Here is a 22063-nt window from a genome sequence, read left to right as displayed (position 1 = left end):
CTTTTCTGACTTTCTGTTCTCTCTTCCTCTCTCGATCTTTGATGTTCCGTCACTCACCCTCTCTAATTTTGTTTCCCTTTCTTTTAAATTTTTTCTATCTAAATCTCGGTGCCATTCTTTCCTTTTGCCTCCACTGCCTCTCTCTCTCTCTCTCTCTCTCTCTCTCTCTCTCGCTCTCTCCATCTGTCCTTCTCTCCCTGTCTCACCATTTATTCCTCTGTTCATCTCACCTTCCATTTTCTTCTTTCTTTAATTTTCTTCTTCTGTCACTCCATCTCTCTTCACTCCATTCCTTCTCTATTTAAATATCTCACCATCAGAACACATCACTCTTTATCTCTCCCCCTTTATCTCCCTTTTTTCTTTTCAGTCTTTTATTCTCTTCCCTCTGTTTTCTTCTCTTCTTTTTTACTTACCATACGGCAAATCCAGCCATCTCTCCCCCTCGTCCCATCTCTCTGCCTTTCTCTTTGATTTCTCTCCTTCTCTATCACAATTTCTCAGCATTTCATCTCTTTTTATCACCCTGTCTCAATCACTTCTTTCATATCTCCCTCTCCCTCTTAATATCTGTCTCTTTCTCTCGTTCAACCCCCTCTCTTTCCCTTTCTATTTCTTTTCACCTTTCTGTCATTCTCTGTCAATATGTCCCTCTCATTCCTTCGTTACTTCTCTGTCTTTCAATCTATCCCTTCCTCTCTCAATTGCTTATCATCTATTCATCTCTATCATTTCTCATCATTTACCTGATATCTTTCTCTGTCTTGCCATCTCTCCTTTTTCTTTTTCTTTCTCCATCTTCCTTTTCTCTCTTTCATTTCTCTCTCTCTCTCTCTCTCTCTCTCTCTCTCTCTCTCTCTCTCTCTCTAATAAACCCATTATTCATGGTGAGTGCAGTAGCGCTCTCCTTGTTTAGCCTCATATTTAGGAGGATTAGAGATATTTTAGACGTTATTAGTCTGATCGTTTTCGTAAACAGAGTGGAACATTTATAACATACTAACAATTCTTACTTAAAGAATAAAAATAACAAATAGCAAAAACAGTTTTGTTGCAGATAGAACATTGTCCAGCCACGATCATAAACCTTCATCTTCATAACCTTCACATCAGACGCACAATATTTATCCCAAAACCTTTGCATTTTGGATTCTGATTGGTCAGAAGGTTCAGCTTCAAATCACAAGCCATTCTAATCAGTAATGGTTTCTATAGTAACAGTTTATTGACAGAGACATGTACAGCAGAAGCTCCACATCATCTACGTCTAATAATAAACGGATTACAAATGGCAGATCACAACAGAATTTCACACTGGTTCATACTGGTTGAGACATATGGAAGGAGTCTCCAGTGTCAGTGCTTTGTAACAGTTAATACAGTAAAAGTTCTGACCAGATTTTCTGACATCTTCAGGACCAAGGAGACTGTGATTTATATTTTATTCTTGCATTTTTATCTTGTTTATTAGAGAAAGAGAGAAGGAGATAAAGTGAAGGAATGACTCTTTATAGCTCCTAAAGCATCAGTCATGGCTGTTCTACACCATTAAATATAACGATACTCTCCTTGTTTCTATCATTTTACAATAATGTGAGTCATGACCTCTGGAGTATGAAAATGATATTAGCCTCTTCAGAGCATGTGTGCATCTTAAGGAGCATGACATGACATCACCCGGTAGGTGGAACAGAAAAGAACAGCCACTAGAGATTAGAGTCTTAACCTTAACTGTAAACTATCCATATCCCTATCCCTAACCCTACTCCTATTTATATTCATATCCATATTTCTATCCCAAACCTTGACCCTGTCTATATCCATATCATTATCACTAACCCTATTAATATTGATATCCCTATCCCTAATCCTAATCCTAATCCTAGCCCAAACCATAACCATATCACTAACCTTATGCCTATCCCTAGTCCTTTCTCTATCTCTGTGCTTAACCCCTATACCTATTGTTAATTCTATACCTATATATAAATAACCCTATATCTAACCCTATCCCTAACTGTATCACTAACACTATCCCTAAGCCTAAACCATCCCTATCCCTAGCCATATCTCTGTTATTCCTCAACCATATATCCCCCTATATCCCTATGCTTAGTTCTATCCCAAACCTTATTCCTATCCCTAACCATATCCCTAACCCTAACACTAATTCTATAGCTATCCCTGTCCCTATCCCTAACCTAAGCTCTATCCTTAACGTAACCCAAACCCTAATGCTAACTCTAACCCAGGTTAACAGTTAACTCCTCTTTAACTTTAACTCACACTGCATTATTGTTTGGATTAGTTGTATTTTCATACATTTTAGGTCCTATGAAAAAGTACAAACATTAAGTTAAGCTTTGAAACCTTTCAGTGTAACTTGCTACTTATATGTAGGTACAATAGTATATGTGCCACATTAACCAGGATATATGTAAGTGGATCCGATTTAAAAATGAAAAAAGCTGATAGTTAACATGTTAAAGGACATCCAGAATGTTCTGTACATGAAATAAATGAATCATTTTGCTCTGGTCTGATTGCTCCAGGCCTGGCGAGGCGCAGGATGGGCCGTCTCCTGGGAGTGAGCTGCATGCTCCTGCTTGCCCTGACTACGTTTGTGTCTTCAGCCTCTCTCGTTCCCGAGGACTACGCAGCCGATGAGGCCGAACACAACACCAACGATGTACTGTTCGATGACTACCGTGGCAAAGGTTGTGTGGACGACAGCGGCTTTGTCTACAAGCTCGGCGAGCGCTTCTTTCCCGGCCACTCGAACTGCCCATGTGTGTGCACCGAGGATGGACCCGTGTGTGACCAGCCCGAGTGCCCCAAAATCCACCCCAAATGCACCAAGGTGGAGCACAACGGCTGCTGCCCCGAATGCAAGGAGCTCAAGAACTTTTGCGAGTACAGAGCCAAGACGTACAAAATACTGGAGGAGTTCAAGGTGAGATGCTGGTTGGTTTCATTCTTGTTTTGGGTTCATGCAGTGTGTGTGTGTGTGTGTGTGTGTGTGTATTTTGTATGGCCATGACCAGTGCAGTGTAATTGTCACCAAATTACATACAGATTTTGTATATACAGATTTATAATAATAATAATAATAATAATAATAACCTTTATTTTCTATAGCGCCTTTAAAAGAACATCTCAAAGCACTTTACAAAAGCAAAATAAAATCAACAAAAATAGACAATAAAATAAGCACTATGTAAAATTACAATTAGACAAATTAAAACCTACCCTAAAAAAATAAGTTTTAAGCAGAGATTTAAAAGTGACAAGAGATGTTGCTTGCCTTATTTCAGTTGGTATTTTATTAATTCATTCATTCAATTATAATATTAATTCACTCTATGGACACAGTACTAGAGGCTGACATACGCAAATATATCGTCGCTGTCGGGCGGAAACCTCGTATGTCCAAATTTGGTCAATTTCATATTTTTTCACATATCGATGCTATTAGTCAGTCCCCACGTGGGTCTGTTATTTTTACAAGTTATTAACCAATCTAAAGTCTTGAAAATAGCTTGAGCGCAAATCTCATAACTCCATTGGACACTTCAACTGTCCACCTCTTCCTCACTCCGCGGGAGAGCTTCACGGCATATTTCTCCTCAAGAAGAGTCGCAATGAATCAACACGTCTTCTGAGGTAAATGTCTTCAAAACACTGGGCTCAAAGAAAAAAAGAATCTTGACCCCTGCTAGTTCTGGTGCTCGTCTGAGGACAGGAATTTAGCGCAAGACAATCCACTGCAACGCGGACTAAACCCTGTGTACTGCAGATAAGGTACGGCGTTTTTTTAATTTCCTGAAAAATAACGGTTTTGGAGATACAAGGATTCCGCCTGACAGCGACGATGTACAACCTCTATAGTTTGGGGACTACGAGACTAAAGGATCTCCCACCCGTCATTGTCGGTCTGGTCTTTGGCACTACCAGCAGATCAGAGCTGATGGACCTGAGAGTAGCAGAGGCAGGAGAATAAGGTTTGGCGAAAACATGAAGTATTTACTAACTCTGATTGGCTGTACTGTTTACTAATTACTGATAGAGTACGGGTTAGGGTTAGGGTTAGGGTTAGGAGATCATGTTGTGACTCTTGAAAAGCAGCCTCTGTACAGTGAAAGGGATGGAAAGCTAATTAAAAAGTTCAAATAGAGTGTTCTAGTGTGTGAGATTTTGGTTCTTTGGGTTAATCAACACTCAGACAGACCGCTAGGTGGATCGGTGACTCTAAATTGCCCCTAGCTATGGTAACTGCTGTCTAATTCAGTGTTTGCGTGATAGGCTCCAGATCCACCACAATTCTGAAGCAGTTACTGCAGATGAATGAATGAATGAATGAATGAATTAATTAATTAATGTGCCAATAAAACCTATCAAAATCAAATCCCCCTGAAGAAGTCGAATCTGTGTACATCCAGTCATCTGAAGACAATGTGAAAGTGACCTCCAGCTCTATATTCTAGTAATAGCACTGATAATTATGAATAGAAACAATAGACTTTAGCACACAATTAAGCCTAATGCAGATTCTGAAAATGATCCAGACTCTTTAGCCTGCCTGATTAAAGTGAGTAAATATGGAAGTGTGGTGTCTGGGTCATGCGATCTGGCTAAACACCACACTGTCAGAGTAACATCACGCGATAAATTGAACTCCTACACTGTCGACTGCCCTTGCAGTCTGCCCATATGTGAAGCCTATCTAAAGCTCATCCATCACCATAAAAGCAACTCTATCGTGTCTGTGCAATGAGCAACAATCCACCTGACAAAGTAATCCATTTGCTTTCTGTGTGCATCAGTGAGCAGATTTCTCCTTCTTTTAAATTTAGCTTGTTTATATTGATCTCATTGAGATGGCAAGCCAATCAATCATGCACAGAAACACTCGGCATATCTAAAGAGGCCTGTCAGTCTGTTACAGATGCCTCAGCATTGAGTGTTGCTTTGATCAACGGATGCCAGGAACGCTTCAGAAGTCCATGTTCATGCATTAATGCCCCGTGAACAAATCAGCCAAGAGCATTGTTTATAGGAGAACTTTATAACTGAGCTAAATATCACTAAATATTGCCTTTCATTTATAACACCAGCATCTTGCCTAAAATCTACCAAACATTTTTCTGGAGCACTTATCATACATAGGGTCCGGAGTCTATTACAGAGGACTTAGGGCACAAGCCAAGGGACTAAATCTGATGGAGTGCTAACTCATTTTAGGGCACAGTTGCACGCCATAGACAATTTAGAGATGCCCATCAGCTTAGGACACAGGTCTTTGGACTGGTGAAGGAAACAGGGCTAAACAGGGTAAACCAGTGTAAACAGAGCAGAGGTAAGAGTTAGGACCCAAACCTGAACTTCAAGTGTGTATGGCAAACATGTGAACCACAAAGCCACTGTGTCACCCAATCTTAAATCAAAGAGTCTCCAACTTAATTCTAAAAGTTACATCAATATTTACACGGTTAAAGTTCCCCATACTCAGAGTGGAGTTACGCATTTAAGTGCTTTGGTTGATTTTCTGAGCTCTTCATTCAGATCAACGGGAAGATTAAAAACAAGGGATAATGAGATAATAGAATCACTCAATCACTCACTCACTCACTCATTCATCTTCTACCGCTTATCCAAACTACCTCGGGTCACGGGGAGCCTGTGCCTATCTCAGGCGTCTTTGGGCATCAAGGCAGGATACACCCAGGACGGAGTGCCAACCCATCACAGGGCACACACACACACACTCTCATTCACTCACACAATCACACACTACGGACAATTTTCCAGAGATGCCAATCAACCTACCATGCATGTCTTTGGACCGGGGGAGGAAACCGGAGTACCCGGAGGAAACCCCCGAGGCATGGGGAGAACATGCAAACTCCACACACACAAGGCGGACCACATAATAGAATCAAATAATAGAAAAATATTTAGAATAATCAAATTATTAGATACTAATCAAAATAACAATCAAAATAAATCAAAGTAACAAGAAAAATACAAATGAGATACTATGCTAAAATACTGATTTTGTAAGTTACAAAATATGTCAAAATAATGAAATATTAAGTAAAAAAAAAATGACTGAAAAAACGATCTGAAATAACAAGATATTATGTTAAAATAATGATTTATTCATTCAACAGGATCAAATAATCTGTCGAAATTACAACTTATTAATGAAATAGGTTTAAAAATGAGATACGGTAAGATATAATAGTTCGATATTTAGTCCAAATAAAGAGATAATGAGATAATGACGGATTGCGTGGGTTTTGCATAACACACAGATGTTATCTATAGAATCCCAGACTTTTACTGTACATCCCCGAGCTCCAGATCTAATTTAAGGTCCCGACAGTGTAGCGCAGACGACGTCAGCGGAAGTTCTGCACTGCGAATCTCTTCGAGCTGGAATGTGATTGTAAAGCATGTAAATGTTGTAAGAATTAATCAGTGGATCAGCTGCAGGATGGAGACGGAGTTTGATACACATCAGTGATCACTAGCACCTGTTTCTACAGACTTAATCCAACACTTCTGCTGGAAAATAATCAGTCTACATGATTAACCGCTCTATCAGCTCCGTTAGCTTACAGCTGGAACTGAAGAATGGAGTCCAGCGTGTTAGATCGGATTAAATCAGCAGCGCTTATCAGTCGCCGGTAAGGTTGTTGTGGCCGAGTTTCCGAAAGATTAAAAGGGCAATAACACAAACGCAGCGCTAGAAAATGTTTCTTTTATAATACAACTATTGAACACACACTTTTACTGTAGAAATCATCCAGAACAGAGGAGATTAACGGTCCTTGTACCTTTTTGTGTATCATTTATTTTTCACTTCCAAACGAAATTTTAAAAACAAAATTTATTTTGATCAGCTATTAATAAGCAGACGCAAAAGAGCAGAAGTGTGTGTCTTTTTCACTACTCTTTCTACTTTGTGGCACAGAAAAAAGACAAAAAAGTTGATCCCCGTTGATCCCACAAACACGTTTTACACCCTATTACACCCTATTATCCCCTTATTACCCCTTAGCCAGAGATCAACAAACACTGGCACTGTAATCTTCCCATCACTCTTGTTTCCTTAATAAACAGTTAATAGGATTTTTTCTTTACTGGCTTTTGGATTATTGCAGAAAAAACCAACAAACTTCATGAATCTTATATATAAACTTTTATGGATGTTAAAGCCTTAATACAATCAAAAAAGATGTAAATCTCAGTGTAATAAATAATTGAACACTTTACTTACAGTAGGTATAGGGTTCTAGGGTCATAAAAACTGACATGGTTCCAACTACAGCTGATATAAGTGGAATAAGCCTCTTTAAATGTTTATGAAAGCTTACATCAGTTATCAGTGAAAGGTGATGTTATAAAAATGGGGGATGCGGTAGCCTAGTGGTTAAGGTGCCGGACTACCAGTCGGAAGGTTGTGAGTTCAATTCCCATGTCCACCAGGCTGCCACCGCTTGGAGCAAGGCCCTTAACCCTCAGTTGCTCAGTTGTATAAAATGATATAAAAAAAAAGTAAGTCGACCTGGATAAGGGAGTCTGCTAAATGCTGTAACTGTAATGTAAAAAATTGTGGCTCTTAATGCATTGTAAACGTATTATAACGTCCTGGATATCCTTTTATAATCAAACGACAACAAACACAGTCTACGTTTCTTTTCATAAAGTCATAAGGTCATAAGTCACAAACCCCATCCTCGAGCCTGTAACTATTCCCAGTGACATTTTACTACGAATGAAGCTCATTTGTGTTCTTTCGTCAGGGTCGGCTTGGTCACTAGGGGGCGTTCCAGCAGTGTGTGTTATGTGTTATGTTTTGCGTTTGTTTCTTGTTGAGTCTATGTTGTATGTGTCGTTTGGGTGTCTCTCGGGACTGTGTTTGGTGTTTTGTTTTACGTTCCTGATTTCTGTTTACTCCGTTTGTACTCTGTCTAGTTTGTTTACTTGCGTGTGTTGTTTTTATTATTTTATTAAAGCTTCTGTTTTCCACATATTTGGGTCTGATTTTTCTCTATTGGAGGCTCCCTGTTCCACTGACATCCTTTTTATGTGAAATATCTGTCCATACATCACATTAACACATATCAAATACGGATAAGAACATGATAAATTGACGGTAGATTCCTGTTTAATAAGAGTACACGGTATCATTAAGCTTCACAGACGGTTTTCCTTAACATGGACGACGCAGAGAGTTTTATTCCTAAGTGAACTTTGCTATTAAAAGAAAAATGTCAAATTAATATTTCATACTGACAGAATTTTCCTTGACATGACACGGTATTTCAGTTTGTTTTGAATCTGACTAAAAGAAGAAAATATACTGTATAATACTCGCTATAGTAAAAGATTAAACAACGCAAGCGTCGTCTGAAAAAGTTTTACAAAATCTTGGCATGAGCAAAGACGTGTTCATGTGACCCGAGAGTAAAACCGTAAAAGCCGTGCAGGATTTCGCCTGAAACTCGGCTCCTGTTAATGCGTTCAGGAAGCAGAAAGTGGAATAACACGAAGAGAAAAAGCCGGAGGGAAGTCGGAAATGGAGTTTTACGGAGTCTGAGCCAGGACAAAACACAAAAAGAGACACACAAAAAAGAGCTAGTGCGAGGTTCGGTATCTGTTCAGATTACTTATTTATATAGCATAAATTTCACTTCATCAACATTAAACCTAACTGATTCCACGAAGCAAAAGACGCTTCCCAAAGTTAATGAGCCTCTTGGCAATCACTGAGGGAGAACTTTCATTCCTTTAAGTGCTTTTTTCCCCCTGGGCTGAATGTTCTAGCATCACATTTTACTTCCTTCAAAATAATAATCTTTGATCAAAGTGACATGTTTGCTTACGTTAATATTTCAGATTTAGCGTTGACGAGCACTGATTTTTCACCGTGTAATTCGGCGGATTCACGTTGGTCACATTGTGATTTGTGTTTTATATATATTTAAATAATTTCTTTTTTTTTTAGAATATTTTTATTTAGAAAAACTTGGAAGAAGTGGGCGGGGCTTATATCTGACATAGTTAACCTCAGGATACAATTAGAATTATTATCAGAAACTGTGCTTAATGTGGGGGGCACGGTGGCTTAGTGGTTAGCATGTTCGCGTCACGCCTCCAGGGTTGGGGGTTCGATTCCCACCTCCGCCTTGTGTGTGTGGAGTTTGCATGTTCTCCCCGTGACTCTGGGGTTTCCTCCAGGTACTCCGGTTTCCTCCCCCGGTCCAAAGACATGCATGGTAGGTTGATTGGCATCTCTGGAAAATTGTCCGTAGTGTGTGAGTGAATGAGAGTGTGTGTGTGTGTGCCCTGTGATGGGTTGGCACTCCGTCCAGGGTGTAACCTGCCTTGATGCCCGATGACGCCTGAGATAGGCACAGGCTCCCCGTGACCCGAGGTAGTTCGGATAAGCGGTAGAAAATGAGTGAGTGAGTGTGCTTAATGTGACTTCTTCCTGGTTTGCTCAGCTCCGCCCCAACATCGTTCTAATAGATATTGTCATAATTATTATTAAAATTGAAATGAAGCTGCAACCAACTAATAGTATTAGGAGGCAACAGGGTTTATTGGTAAGCCTCACACCTCTAAGGATGGAGGTTCAAGTCCTACCACCAACCTTATAAGTTCTGTTTATGCTTTATGGGTTTTCTCCAGGTTCTCCGGTGTCTTTCCCAGTCCAAAGACATACACTGTAGGATGATCGCCGGTTCTAAATGGTCCCTACGACTGACTGGAACATTTCCATTTATGGTATTTTAGATCCATATTGATATACATTTTTATGTAAAAAAAAAACGGAGGAATTGAGGGTTAAGGGCCTTGCTTAGGGGCACAACAGGGGCAGCTTGGTGGGCCTAGGGTATGAATTCACCACCTTGTGATCTGTCCAACGCCTTAACCACTGAGCTACCACATGCCCACTCGGGGTGACTCACACCTTATTCCCAAAGTCCCCAGGGATAGAGTCCCTCTGGGTTCCCTGACACCCTATGTACAGAAAATAGATTGATGGTTCCTTAGTTGGTATGTTTGGGGGTGTTTAGTGAGTCAAAGGCAGCAAAATTGTTCTATGTCAATGGCTGTGAACCAGTTAACTTAGATTTATCTAAACAGGATTAAGGCTAGCTCATATTCTCTTCTTTCCTTTGGGAGTTTGTGTGATTAGTGAGCTGCTTGAACAAACACTTCTGCATTCTAAGCAAAAATCTGTGACATTTTCAACCACATTGTTTGTTTCCTCCTTTTAGTGTTTCACTTCAACATCTTTTAAAAAAATCATAGGATCAAAATCGGATCTTTAGCTTGATGATATTTCTTTTGCAATATTTACGCCTACATTGGCAGAGGAATTATTAACAAGGCTTTTAGCTAGCTAACAAGATGGTCGCATTAAATAATTAGCTTGGGTGGTTTGGCCACGTCAAGCACGATTTTGCTAATTAGGGACTTTGGGACTTTCTCAGTCTAACTTGCCGTGGTGTAGAGCATGAGTCTTATGAGCTGTGTGTTATGATGCATGGAACCTGATGTAAATCTGTGGATGTAGCCTGGGCTGGGACATGGGTTTGGTGTCCTGGTGCCTGCATGGAACATCTCAGCACTGATGAGCTTCCTTAGAGAAAAAGTCAAAGAGATAGACATGAAAATTTCAGTGGGAAAGAACCGCAAAGATTTTGGGTTTTATTGGTGTCTTGATATCAAAAGTAAAGACTGAATCTCAAGTGGGTGTTTATCTTCAGAAGCTGTTTCTAGAAATGCTGTAATAAGAATAGCTGTAATAAGAAATGTGCAGCATTTCTAAGCAAATTCACAATGTATATACTGTAGAAGAACCTTTCTACTCCAATTCCCATTCAGGAAATGAACATTTCTTACGTGTTGGAAGATGTGAGTTCAACATGACTGTCGTCATAGTGAAAAGTAAGAATAAGAAGAGTGACATGTTTAGGTGTTTTAAGTAAATTTATGTTTTCTGTTTACATGTTGCTATCAAAATGCAGGAGGATAGTTAGATAATCCATCCATCCATCCGTCCATCCATCCATCCATCTATCCATGTTCCACTTATCCTACACAAGGTCACAGGGAACTTGGAGTCTATCCTCGGGGACTCAGGGCAGGAGACAGGGGTACAAACCCACAATGACACACACTCACATACCCTTTCACACACTACGGACAATTTAGAGATGCCAATCATCCTACAGCTCATGTCTTCAAACCCAGAGGAACATAGAAACTCCACAGGTTGGAGGAGCCAGGGATCAAGACTCAAAGACTCCAGAGGTGTGAGGCTGATGTGTGAACTACAAAGTCACCATGTTGTATAATCTTTAAGATCTAATAAAGGTTTTCTATCTATCTATTTTTTTTTAAAACCATATACATTTAAGCTTAAGATATGGAGGTATTAAATAATTCATCCATTCATTTTTTGTACTGTTTATCCTACACACAATCACAGGGATCCTGGAGTGTGTCCCAGGGCACTCAGGGCACCTGGACAGGATGCCAACTCATTGCATGGTACTGAATCATATCCAAATAAAATTTCTGCCGTGAATGTTGCTTTCCATCTGGCTGATTGTAAAGGTGCTGTTTTTTTTCTTCTAAACAACAGTAAACAAAGTTTTTGACTAAAGATTTGATTTTAGTAGCCAGATATTTGTTAAAGTCACAGAATATTTCTTCTCATATTATTGTTCCCTATAATGCTTTCCTTCATTATACTTTAGGGATTAGAGGCCGTGTTGGTAATCACAGCATATTGCAGTTTCTTTATGTGGTTTCTTTAATCTATTATTATGACTAATTTGCCTTAATTGAATGTTAAGACTTTCACATCACGTTGTAATTGTAATAGTTCCACCGTCATTATCAGGTGTTAAAATGAGATTCTGCTGTACACTTCAGCCTCCAGCCAGGGCAGGTTACTGTATGCTTTAAATTATATGGAGTTCTTTGTTGATGGAAGATTTAGAATCGGTTTTAGATAAGATTATTTAATTAATAGTCCCCTGGTGGTCCAACAGCATGATCCCATGCTCTCATTGGGGAAGTCGTGGCCTAATGGTTAGAGAGTTTGACTCCTAACCCTAAGGCCACGACTGAGGTGCCCTTGAGCAAGGCACTGAACCCCCACAACTGCTCCCCGGGCGCCACAGCATAAATGGCTGCCCACTGCTCCGGGTGTGTGTTCACGGTGTGTGTGTGTGTTCACTGCTGTGTGTGTGCACTTTGGATGGGTTAAATGCAGAGAACGAATTCTGAGTATGGGTCACCGTACTTAGCCGTATGTCACGTCACTTCACGTCACTTCACTTCACTCATAGTCGCAGTCTGGGTATGATTCCCAGGCAGGTCGCTAATCAGGCCAACAAAGCGTCCACTCTCAGAGCCGGTCGCAAGCCTGGATAAAATGGGAGGGTTGCATCAGGAAGGGTATCTGGCATAAAATATGTACCAAATCAAATATATGGAGCAGATGATCTGCTATGGTGAACCTGAACAGGGAGAACAAGAAAAACAACAAGATTACATTTAACTTTATTGTCAAGTTAACCAGAAGTTCATGAGTAGCATGGGGTTGGGGAAGTTCTTAACCTGTTGTGTCCTGTAACACTGTAATATGATATTCATTCATTCATTCATTCATTTTCTACCGCTTATCCAAACTACCTCGGGTCACGGGGAGCCTGTGCCTATCTCAGGCGTCATCGGGCATCAAGGCAGGATACACCCTGGACGGAGTGCCAACCCATCGCAGGGCACACACACACACACTCTCATTCACTCACGCAATCACACACTACGGACAATTTTCCAGAGATGCCAATCAACCTACCATGCATGTCTTTGGACCGGGGGAGGAAACCGGAGTACCCGAAGGAAACCCCCGATGCATGGTTAGAACATGCAAACTCCACACACACAAGGTGGAGGCGGGAATCGAACCCCCAACCCTGGAGGTGTGAGGCGAACGTTCTAACCACTAAGCCACCGTGTCCCCCTCATTTATTTATTTATTTATTTCCTGGAACATGCAGTTTGTAGCTTGCAGCTGGATGTTCACTGAAATGCAGATTAACTATGAAAAATTAATAAAGAACTTAAACACGTACTCTGTCGACCTTCTCAAGTGTTTTTTTTTTTTTTTTTTTTTTTAATCAGCACAGCCATATTTTGCCGTTTCACTTTAACTTTTTATGCTTCTACATCAAACCCAGCAGGAATAACAAACCCCCAGCAGGAAACAGAGATGAGAATACATTTCTGCTTCGTCCGTTTCACAGACGGTTTGTGCCAGGAATTACGTATGCCGGAGGTATCGTCCGCTCATTTGTGTCAGGAGAGAATGTCAATCTGTCTCTTTGAATCAGACACGGAGAGCACCGAGGTCCAGCTGTGAGACGGGAAACAAAACGGCATTGTGGATCCCGAGAATGGCTCCAATTAAGACGAGCCTACAGGGTAACCTTTGGCGAGGGCCAAACTGGCATTTTCTTTGGCATCTCTCTCGTCCAGGGCCAGACCTAAGAAAAAAAAATGGATGGTAACCTTCTGATGTGTCAGTAATTACTACAGATTACTGATAGATTTAATTTAAAACACATTACCAGGAAATGGGTCAGGAAATGCATGCACTAAGGCCAAGAGTTTGTTTACAGTGACAGTGATGATTTATCAGATTAGGATGTTTGATATCCAACAGATTTGTCTATGTTGCCAGAAAATTCCCCAAACATCAGAACATACAAGTAGATTTTCTGAAATAACTTATAGATAGATTTAATGCTACACTATTGCAACAAGGGATTCTGTACAAACACTGTTCATTCATTCATCCATCCATTCATTCATTAAATCATTCACTCATTTGTTCATCCATTAATCCATTCATTTGTTCGTTCTTTCGTTCATTCATTCTTTCATCTATCCATTTATATATCCATTCATCCATCCACCAATCCATCCATCAATTAATTAATTAATTCATTCATTCATTCATTCATTCATCTGTCCATTTATATATCCATTCATCCGTCCACCAATCCATCCATCCATCCATCCATCCATCAATTCATTCATCCATCCATCCATCCATTCATTCATTAAATCATTCACTCATTTATTCATCCATTAATCCATTCATTTGTTCGTTCATTCATTCATTCATTCTTTCATCTATCCATTTATATATCCATTCATCCATCCACCAATCCATCCATCAATTAATTAATTAATTAATTAATTCATTCATTCATTCATTCATTCATTCATTCATCTGTCCATTTATATATCCATTTATCCATCCACCAATCCATCCATCCATCCATCCATCAATTCATTCATCCATCCATCCATCCATTCATTCATTAAATCATTCACTTATTTATTCATCCATTAATCCATTCATTTGTTCGTTCGTTCATTCGTTCATTCTTTCATCTATCCATTTATATATCCATTCATTCATCCACCAATCCATCCATCTATCCATCTATCCATCCATCCATCCATCAATTCATTCATCCATCCATCCATCCATTCATTCATTAAATCATTCACTCATTTATTCATCCATTAATCCATTCATTTGTTCGTTCATTCATTCATTCATTCTTTCATCTATCCATTTATATATCCATTCATCCATCCACCAATCCATCCATCAATTAATTAATTAATTAATTAATTAATTAATTAATTCATTCATTCATTCATTCATTCATCTGTCCATTTATATATCCATTTATCCATCCACCAATCCATCCATCCATCCATCCATCCATCAATTCATTCATCCATCCATCCATCCATTCATTCATTAAATCATTCACTTATTTATTCATCCATTAATCCATTCATTTGTTCGTTCGTTCATTCGTTCATTCTTTCATCTATCCATTTATATATCCATTCATTCATCCACCAATCCATCCATCTATCCATCTATCCATCCATCCATCCAATCTTCCATCTATTCAGTCATTCATTCATTCATCCATTTATTAATACATCCATATATCCATCCATCCATCCACTCATTATCCATCCCTTCATCAATCCGTTCGTTCGTTCATTTGTTCGCTCATATGTTCATTCATTCTTTCATCTATCCATTTATATATCTATTCATCCATCCACCAATCCATACATCAATTCATTCATTCATTCATTCATTCATTCATTCATTCATCTGTCCATTCATATATCCATTCATCCATCCATCCATCCATCCATCCATCCAATCTTCCATCTATTCAGTCATTCATTCATTCATCCGTTTATTAATACATCCATATATCCATCCATCCATCCACTCATTATCCATCCCTTCATCCCCAGTAACACATTAAAATCAAAGCGAAGCTACAATTAAATTAACTTTGCAGCTTTACAGAAATATAAACAAATTGATTAAATTTATATTTATTTTTAATAAACAAGCCTGAGGCAACGGTGGTGACTCCCTAAGATGATGTAACGAAGAAACCTTGAGAGGAACCAGATTCAGAAGGGAACCTCATCCTCATCTGAGTGACACCAGAGAGTTTGATTTCAAACAATGTCGATGTAACCAGGAGCCTTTAACCAACTTATAAAGTAGTGTAACTTCTAAGTCGTTATTGATCTAACACTAAACCCTTCCTGGTGATGGCATCAAATATCCCATGATTAAGACCAGAGCGTAAAGCTGACCGGGGCCAGAGTCTTCAAGCGGTTCTATCTGTAGCAGTCTCGTGGGTCCACAGGCTCCATCTCCAGCAGCAGTGAGCTCCACCAAATATCCCATCAGTATCATAAATGTGTTCACGAGACCACTTGGAAATCAAACAGACCAGGTGTAAAATGTAAATAGTAAATTAGCTAGGTACAAAATTCCTCTCTAAATTGTGACTTCAGAAGAAAATACATCAAAGATTTTGCTCTGAGATTATTATGAAACCATCCATCTTTAACCTGGAGGCTTTTTGATTTAAGTTTCCATATTGCTGCATTTTCTCCATTGATCCGTGTACACGATTAATTCAGCTAATAAAATACTTTGTGTATAAGTTTTTAAGTGAAGCTGCGTATAAACGTTTGTTCAAGCAAAGCCGAGCTATCGTTTTTCTTTCAGCCCCATAAAATGCATACACAACTCCATAAAAGGTGTGAGCTGGGAGCACGAAATAAACATTCAAGGCTGAACAACAGAAGTTAAAGTTATTTTGAGTCACTTCGATGCAGGTTAATATTATGTGTTAATAACAATAAGCGAGGCTTAAAGTCAATCAAGTCAAAAGATGGACACATGAAGGATAGAAATGTTGATGAAATGTTATCAGGAATATTAAATGTCCTGTGTTAAAGCTTGTAGAAATGATTGATAAATCAGATTCAATTGATAAAATCATTAAAGGTGGGGACTCCGATATTTGAGAACTGCTTCAAAAAAACGGAGTCGGGACGACAAACAAAACTAAAATCAAAACAAACGTGTAGCCAATGAGCAGAAAGTCTTGTCGATATGCGGCGGAGAGAGTGTTCAGTGCGCATGTGTGACATTAGCAGAAAGCGGTTTTAACATTGACATGGAGGATAAAAACAAAGAAAGAAAGCGAAGAAAGTCTTACGATAAGGTAAGAAGTAGGACGTGTTAATATAGGATCAGCTTTCCAGCGCTGGAGAGAACTGAAGGAGCAGGAAGTTGGTCACATATTCACAGATTGGAGTTTCCTGAGTCAATAACTCCTGAGCTAAACACTGTTACTACACAAAACACGGTTGTAGCTGCGTCTCTACATTACTACGATAGAAAAGAGGTTTTATTTGTGTAGTAACAGTGTTTAGCTCAGGAGTTATTGACTCAGGAAACTCCAATCTGTGAATATGCACACATGCGCACTGAACACTCTCTCCGCCCATATTGACAAGACCCGCCCCTTTCTGCTCATTTTCTACACGTTTGTTTTGATTTTTGTTGGTGGCCCAACACAGTTTTCTGAAGCATTTCTCAAATATCGGAGACCCCACCTTTAAGATTGAGTAGCTCAATCATTTTGTTTGAAGCACCAGGTGACCGAATTCCACATATGATATCAGGAGCAGTGAATTTGACTGATTTCTTTTATTTTCTGAGTCATTTTCAGTGTTGTAGTCATGGTAGCAGTCAGTGAAAGTGAGCTCGGCTCTCATGTTGTTTGGTATTTACTTGTTGAAGTCTTGTGTCACTCAGGAATCCCGGTGGAGCCACTTAACACCTGGCCAACTGCAGTGATTCTGCGGTGAATCGCCTGAAGCTTTGAGGCAAGTTCAGATCCCAAAGCCTGTGGGCGAAGGCTGCGGTGTAAGCTCTAAACGAGCTCAGCCAAGCTCATGGGATCTCCAGACTGATAGTGACGGTGATTAGAGTCGATGTGCATCTCGCAGCACCTTCACAGAATGAAAAGAAAAAGAAAAAAAAAACAGACACCGCATATAGATCTATAGCTCTGGGACCTCGGGGCATTCAGGCGCCGGTTGATTCGGATAACTCCTGCCGTTCTCAAAGTGTTTGAATCGTCTAGGGTTATTGCCTAATTTTCCACGCTTGTGAAGTTCAGCCTCGATGCGTAGATGGCTGAGCTGCGCATGAATGATTTTTCAATCAGTCCGTGCCAAGCACAGGGCGATTTGTAACTACAAAAAAAAATCAGCTTGAAAAAAATAAAGCTTAAGCTTAATGAGGAGGCTGATGAAGTACACCTAAATGAAATGATGGATGGCTCTGTGCTCAGCTTAAATGTCAGCATCCACATCGACCGAACACACAAACCCCCACACGCACAACACATTGTGTTGGACTGCTCAGATACCTACAACAGAAACACCTATAAAAAGCACCTGAAATTAGACGCTCTGAATGACGTCCCAGTCTACTCGCCTGAAGAAACGTTTTAATTTCACACACCGATGAGAATCAAACAAGTAGGCCAAGACCGAAACTGGAGCTGTGAACTGGTTCGGAGGAAATAAAATCCCCAAAATAACGGAAGTCAGAGACTAAACACGTTTGTCACATAGCACTTGTATACTGTAGCTAAAAAATAGAAGAAAAACGATGATCTGGATCAGAAATATCATATCACACGCTTTACGAGCTACGATACGGATGGCGTACATGATGGGATACAGGGCTGCTAGCAAGCCGACGACAAAACCGCGCTGCACAAAGTTTTAGCATCAAATAAGTGGCCTTCAATTAAGATGTGTTGGGGACTAAAAATTGTGATACGTACGATGCCAGATTGTGCAGATTGTGTATTTGGATAATTTATCAGAATACCAGTATTAATGTATATGACAATAAAAATATTGAAAGACGATTATTAAAAAGCATTTAAAACGTTTAAATGTGAGTGAGTTGACACTTTTTATTAAATAAATATTTTCCAGTAGGCTTATAAAAACGTGTAAATCATTTTACAATTAAACATTGTACAGTGACACCAAATATATGATAGAAAAATACATTTTGACTTCATCACAATATTCATTCATTCATTCATTTTCTACCGCTTATCCGAACTTCTTGGGTCACAGGGTGCCTGTGCCTATCTCAGGCGTCATCGGGCATCAAGGCAGGATACACCCTGGACGGAGTGCCAACCCTTCACAGGGCACACACACACACTCTCATTCACTCACGCACTCACACACTACGGACAATTTTCCAGAGATGCCAATTAACCTACCATGCATGTCTTTGGACCGGGGGAGGAAACCGGAGTACCCGGAGGAAACCCCCGAGGCACGGGGAGAACATGTGCTCATTCCAATGCATAATTATATTTACAGCATGAATTCATTTACATCTCTATAAAGGTAATAATCTGAGTTTTTTGCTGTGTCACAAATGATGTACTAGACACTACACGCAGTGTAAGTGCACTATGCACTCTAGGGTCTAGGGTATAAATTTAAGAAGGCTTGTGTCTAACGTTTTTTACTAACAGGAAGTATAAGCTGTTTCCCGGAGAGTAAATCAGGAAATTTAAAAAAAAAATCACACAACATGAGACTATTTAAAAGACAGTTATAAGACATATCGTCCACCGGATAATAAAAAATCTGTTCCATAATCAGTGTTTTCAGGTGGGAAACAGTGCTGTCGTGATTATCGGAGCGTGTAAAAATTCACATAGGATCATGAACTTCGGCAAGGTTTTTAGTGCCTGACATGACCTCATTTTTTTCTTGCACTGATTCGCTCACTACTATAGATTCAAAATAACAGTGCACTCCAGAGACCACAAATCAATTAGTGATGCTTCCCACAGACGGATGTTTCTGACTGAGCTTTTCACAGTCAGAACCAGAGAACAATAGATTGATGAACAGTGAGTTGAAACTAACCTGTTCTTGAAGTTAATGAAGTTATCTACAGTATGTTGTAAGATGAGTTTATTACAGCTTTCGTTCTTGGTTTAAAGTTTTCCCCATTCTCTTCTCATTGCTACTGAAGTGTCCCAGTTTGGAATTAGTTGCCCATACCAGAGATGGGGGACTCGAGTCATATGACTTGACTCGAGTCAGACTTAAGTCGCAAATTTGAGACTTGAGACCTGCTTGACTAATATTAAAAAAAGACTCGACTTGACTTTGACTTGACATTCATGACTTGAGACTTACTTGTGACTTGCACATGTGTGACTTACTCCCACCTCTGGCCCATACACAGGATTAGACCTGATGCCCTCGGGGAGTACGGGGCGTTTTGCTTTATTAAGTGTGTTCTACTTACAGCATGTCTGAACCAAGTAATCAAGGGCTTGATGATTAGTTCTCAAATTTTTTTTGGGAGTGGCTGAAATGAGAAGTGAAAGATGCAACACATTTCTTCTCAGGACTGAAATGGGGTAAAATTACCAATGGCAAGAGGATGTGACACAATGTAATAATAATGGAGGAGTTCATATTCGCTTTATATCATTTCAAAACATCGACTGATGACTTGATTTCAGAACGATTGGAAATAGAACATGAGATTAAATATAAAATCCTACACCAGATACATTATGGACTACAGAATCTACTGGATTCTGAAGTAGTTGTTTTCAATTTGGGGTCTTTAAAGCATCATGCTGTGTATTTCTATGATTCTATTTGTTCTCTGACTAATGCCCTTACTACTTGCTCACTGACTTTTGGTAGACGCCATCCTCTTGGTCAGTTCTCGAAATGTTGTCTGTGAAGCATGAAGGTGGTAGCATCATGATCGGCGTCACGCTTCATGTGTTGGTTCTCTGATTAATGCCCCCTTACCTGTTCGAAAACTTCCTGAGGATGTCTTCCTCTCAGCCAGTGTTTCTTAAAGTCTGCTCTGTGAAGCATGGTGATGGTAGCATTGTATTTAAGGTTATATTTAGCCTCTTGGTTCATTATTGGATTAAATGCTCACGTTACCGGATCCATAACTTTTGGTGGGTCTTGGCCAGAGGGTCTTAAAATGTGGTCTGAAGGTACAGTGTTGAAATGGGGGGGGGCACACCTTGCTCAAGGGCGCCTTAGTCGTGATATTGCCGGCCCGAGACTCGAACCCACAACCTTAGGGCTAGGAGTCAAACTCTCTAACCATTAGGCCACGACTTCCCCCAGGGTTTTTGCATATCCCAGGCTATGATGAGCCTGGGGTCAGAGCGCAGGGTCAGCCATCGTGCGGTGCCCCTGGAGCAGGTGAGGTTAAAGGTCTTGCTCAAGGACCCAACTTAGATGTCTCAGCAGCTTGTGGGCTTGAACCCCGACCTTTTGATTAGGAACCCAGCGCCTTGACCGCTGGACCATCACATCCTCACGCACATTTGTTTTTGTATATCTATTAATTGACTTGTACAAGCTTTGGTGTTAAAACCTCACATTTTTTTCCTTAATGGATGACAAAGGCATTTTAGATGCTTATGAGCAGCCCCAAAAATTTGACAAAGGCAACAGAAAAGTTTCTGGAGACTGAGAGCAACTAAAAATTAAGGTTTTTAACAATTTCCAAGTATTTTAAATATTTTAGTTATGGAATGATGGCTGTCCTGTAAAAGGTCCAACAAAACCCAGTAACTGTTTAAAACCATCCAAGAGGCCAAGGGTAGCCATGAAAATGTTCACCATGCTTCACTGTAGGGCTTTAATTCTATCACTATAGAGTTTTTGCCAAACTAAGAACCAGAGCTGGAATTTGGTTTCATAAATCAGAGAACTAATGTGCAATTTTGGCAAATGCCAATCAAGATGCCCAGGTTTGTGAGTGTCCAGGCAACAGTTGTCCTGTGACCAGCTTTTTTCTCATTTTTGATCTCTCCTTGGCCTTTTACTTCCTCCTCATGGTTGTATCTCCAGCATATTTAAAGTCTGTGATTTCATTATAACCCAATCCTGACTCACAGAGTTGCAGAACATTGTCCTGGACTTGTTTTTCAGCATGGTGGTGCTTAGGTATGTTCTATGTATGTTCCAAAACATTGATATCAACAATGATTGATCTGCATATTATTTTTCCATTGCATTGGTGAGACAGTGATGGTTTGATATTACATTTAAGTGGGTCATTTGCACAACTTCTACATTTACATTGTAGTTATTTATCTTACAGTTTAATATTGCCTTGATTAATAGCCTTGGGAGACCACAGGGAGGATATATAACAGATCTTGTAGTTATGATTTATCCATTACTCCTCTGATACATAATGCTCCATATATTGTGTGGTTGTAATGGGTCTAGGTATGGTTTTAATAGTGTACATTTAGCTCTGCTGTAGATTTAAGGATATGCTGCAACAGCCTGTAGCTGTAGTAGTATTAATTTAGTATGTAGTTCTATATTTTATAGATTGATGTCAGAATCTAAATTAAGTCAATTTCAGTTTCAGGTTATAAATCTACAAAATGTGGGAATGTTTAAGGAGGGGTGAATACTTATGCAAGCCAATTCTTAATGCACTTTTTGTAAGCAGAAAGGATTTAGGGAGCATGACTTATAGTCTGAAAAATATAGTAAGTAA

At 39.6% G+C, this 22063-nt stretch overlaps 1 protein-coding gene across 1 annotated transcript in view; it reads left to right on the top strand.

Annotated features, from left to right (window-relative positions):
- Positions 1 to 2569: 2569 nt before the first annotated feature.
- The window catches only part of vwc2l (von Willebrand factor C domain containing 2 like), a 41132-nt gene continuing 21638 nt past the window's right edge, over positions 2570 to 22063 (top strand). Inside the window, exon 1 of the mRNA XM_060875585.1 lies at positions 2570 to 2953. Within this exon, the coding sequence (XP_060731568.1) occupies positions 2570 to 2953 (384 nt within the window). The remainder of the gene's footprint in view (positions 2954 to 22063) is intronic.

Source organism: Tachysurus vachellii, chromosome 8 (genome assembly GCF_030014155.1).
Source record: "Tachysurus vachellii isolate PV-2020 chromosome 8, HZAU_Pvac_v1, whole genome shotgun sequence".
Classification (NCBI taxonomy): Eukaryota; Metazoa; Chordata; class Actinopteri; order Siluriformes; family Bagridae; genus Tachysurus; species Tachysurus vachellii.
This window is presented reverse-complemented; position numbering and strand designations above follow the sequence as displayed.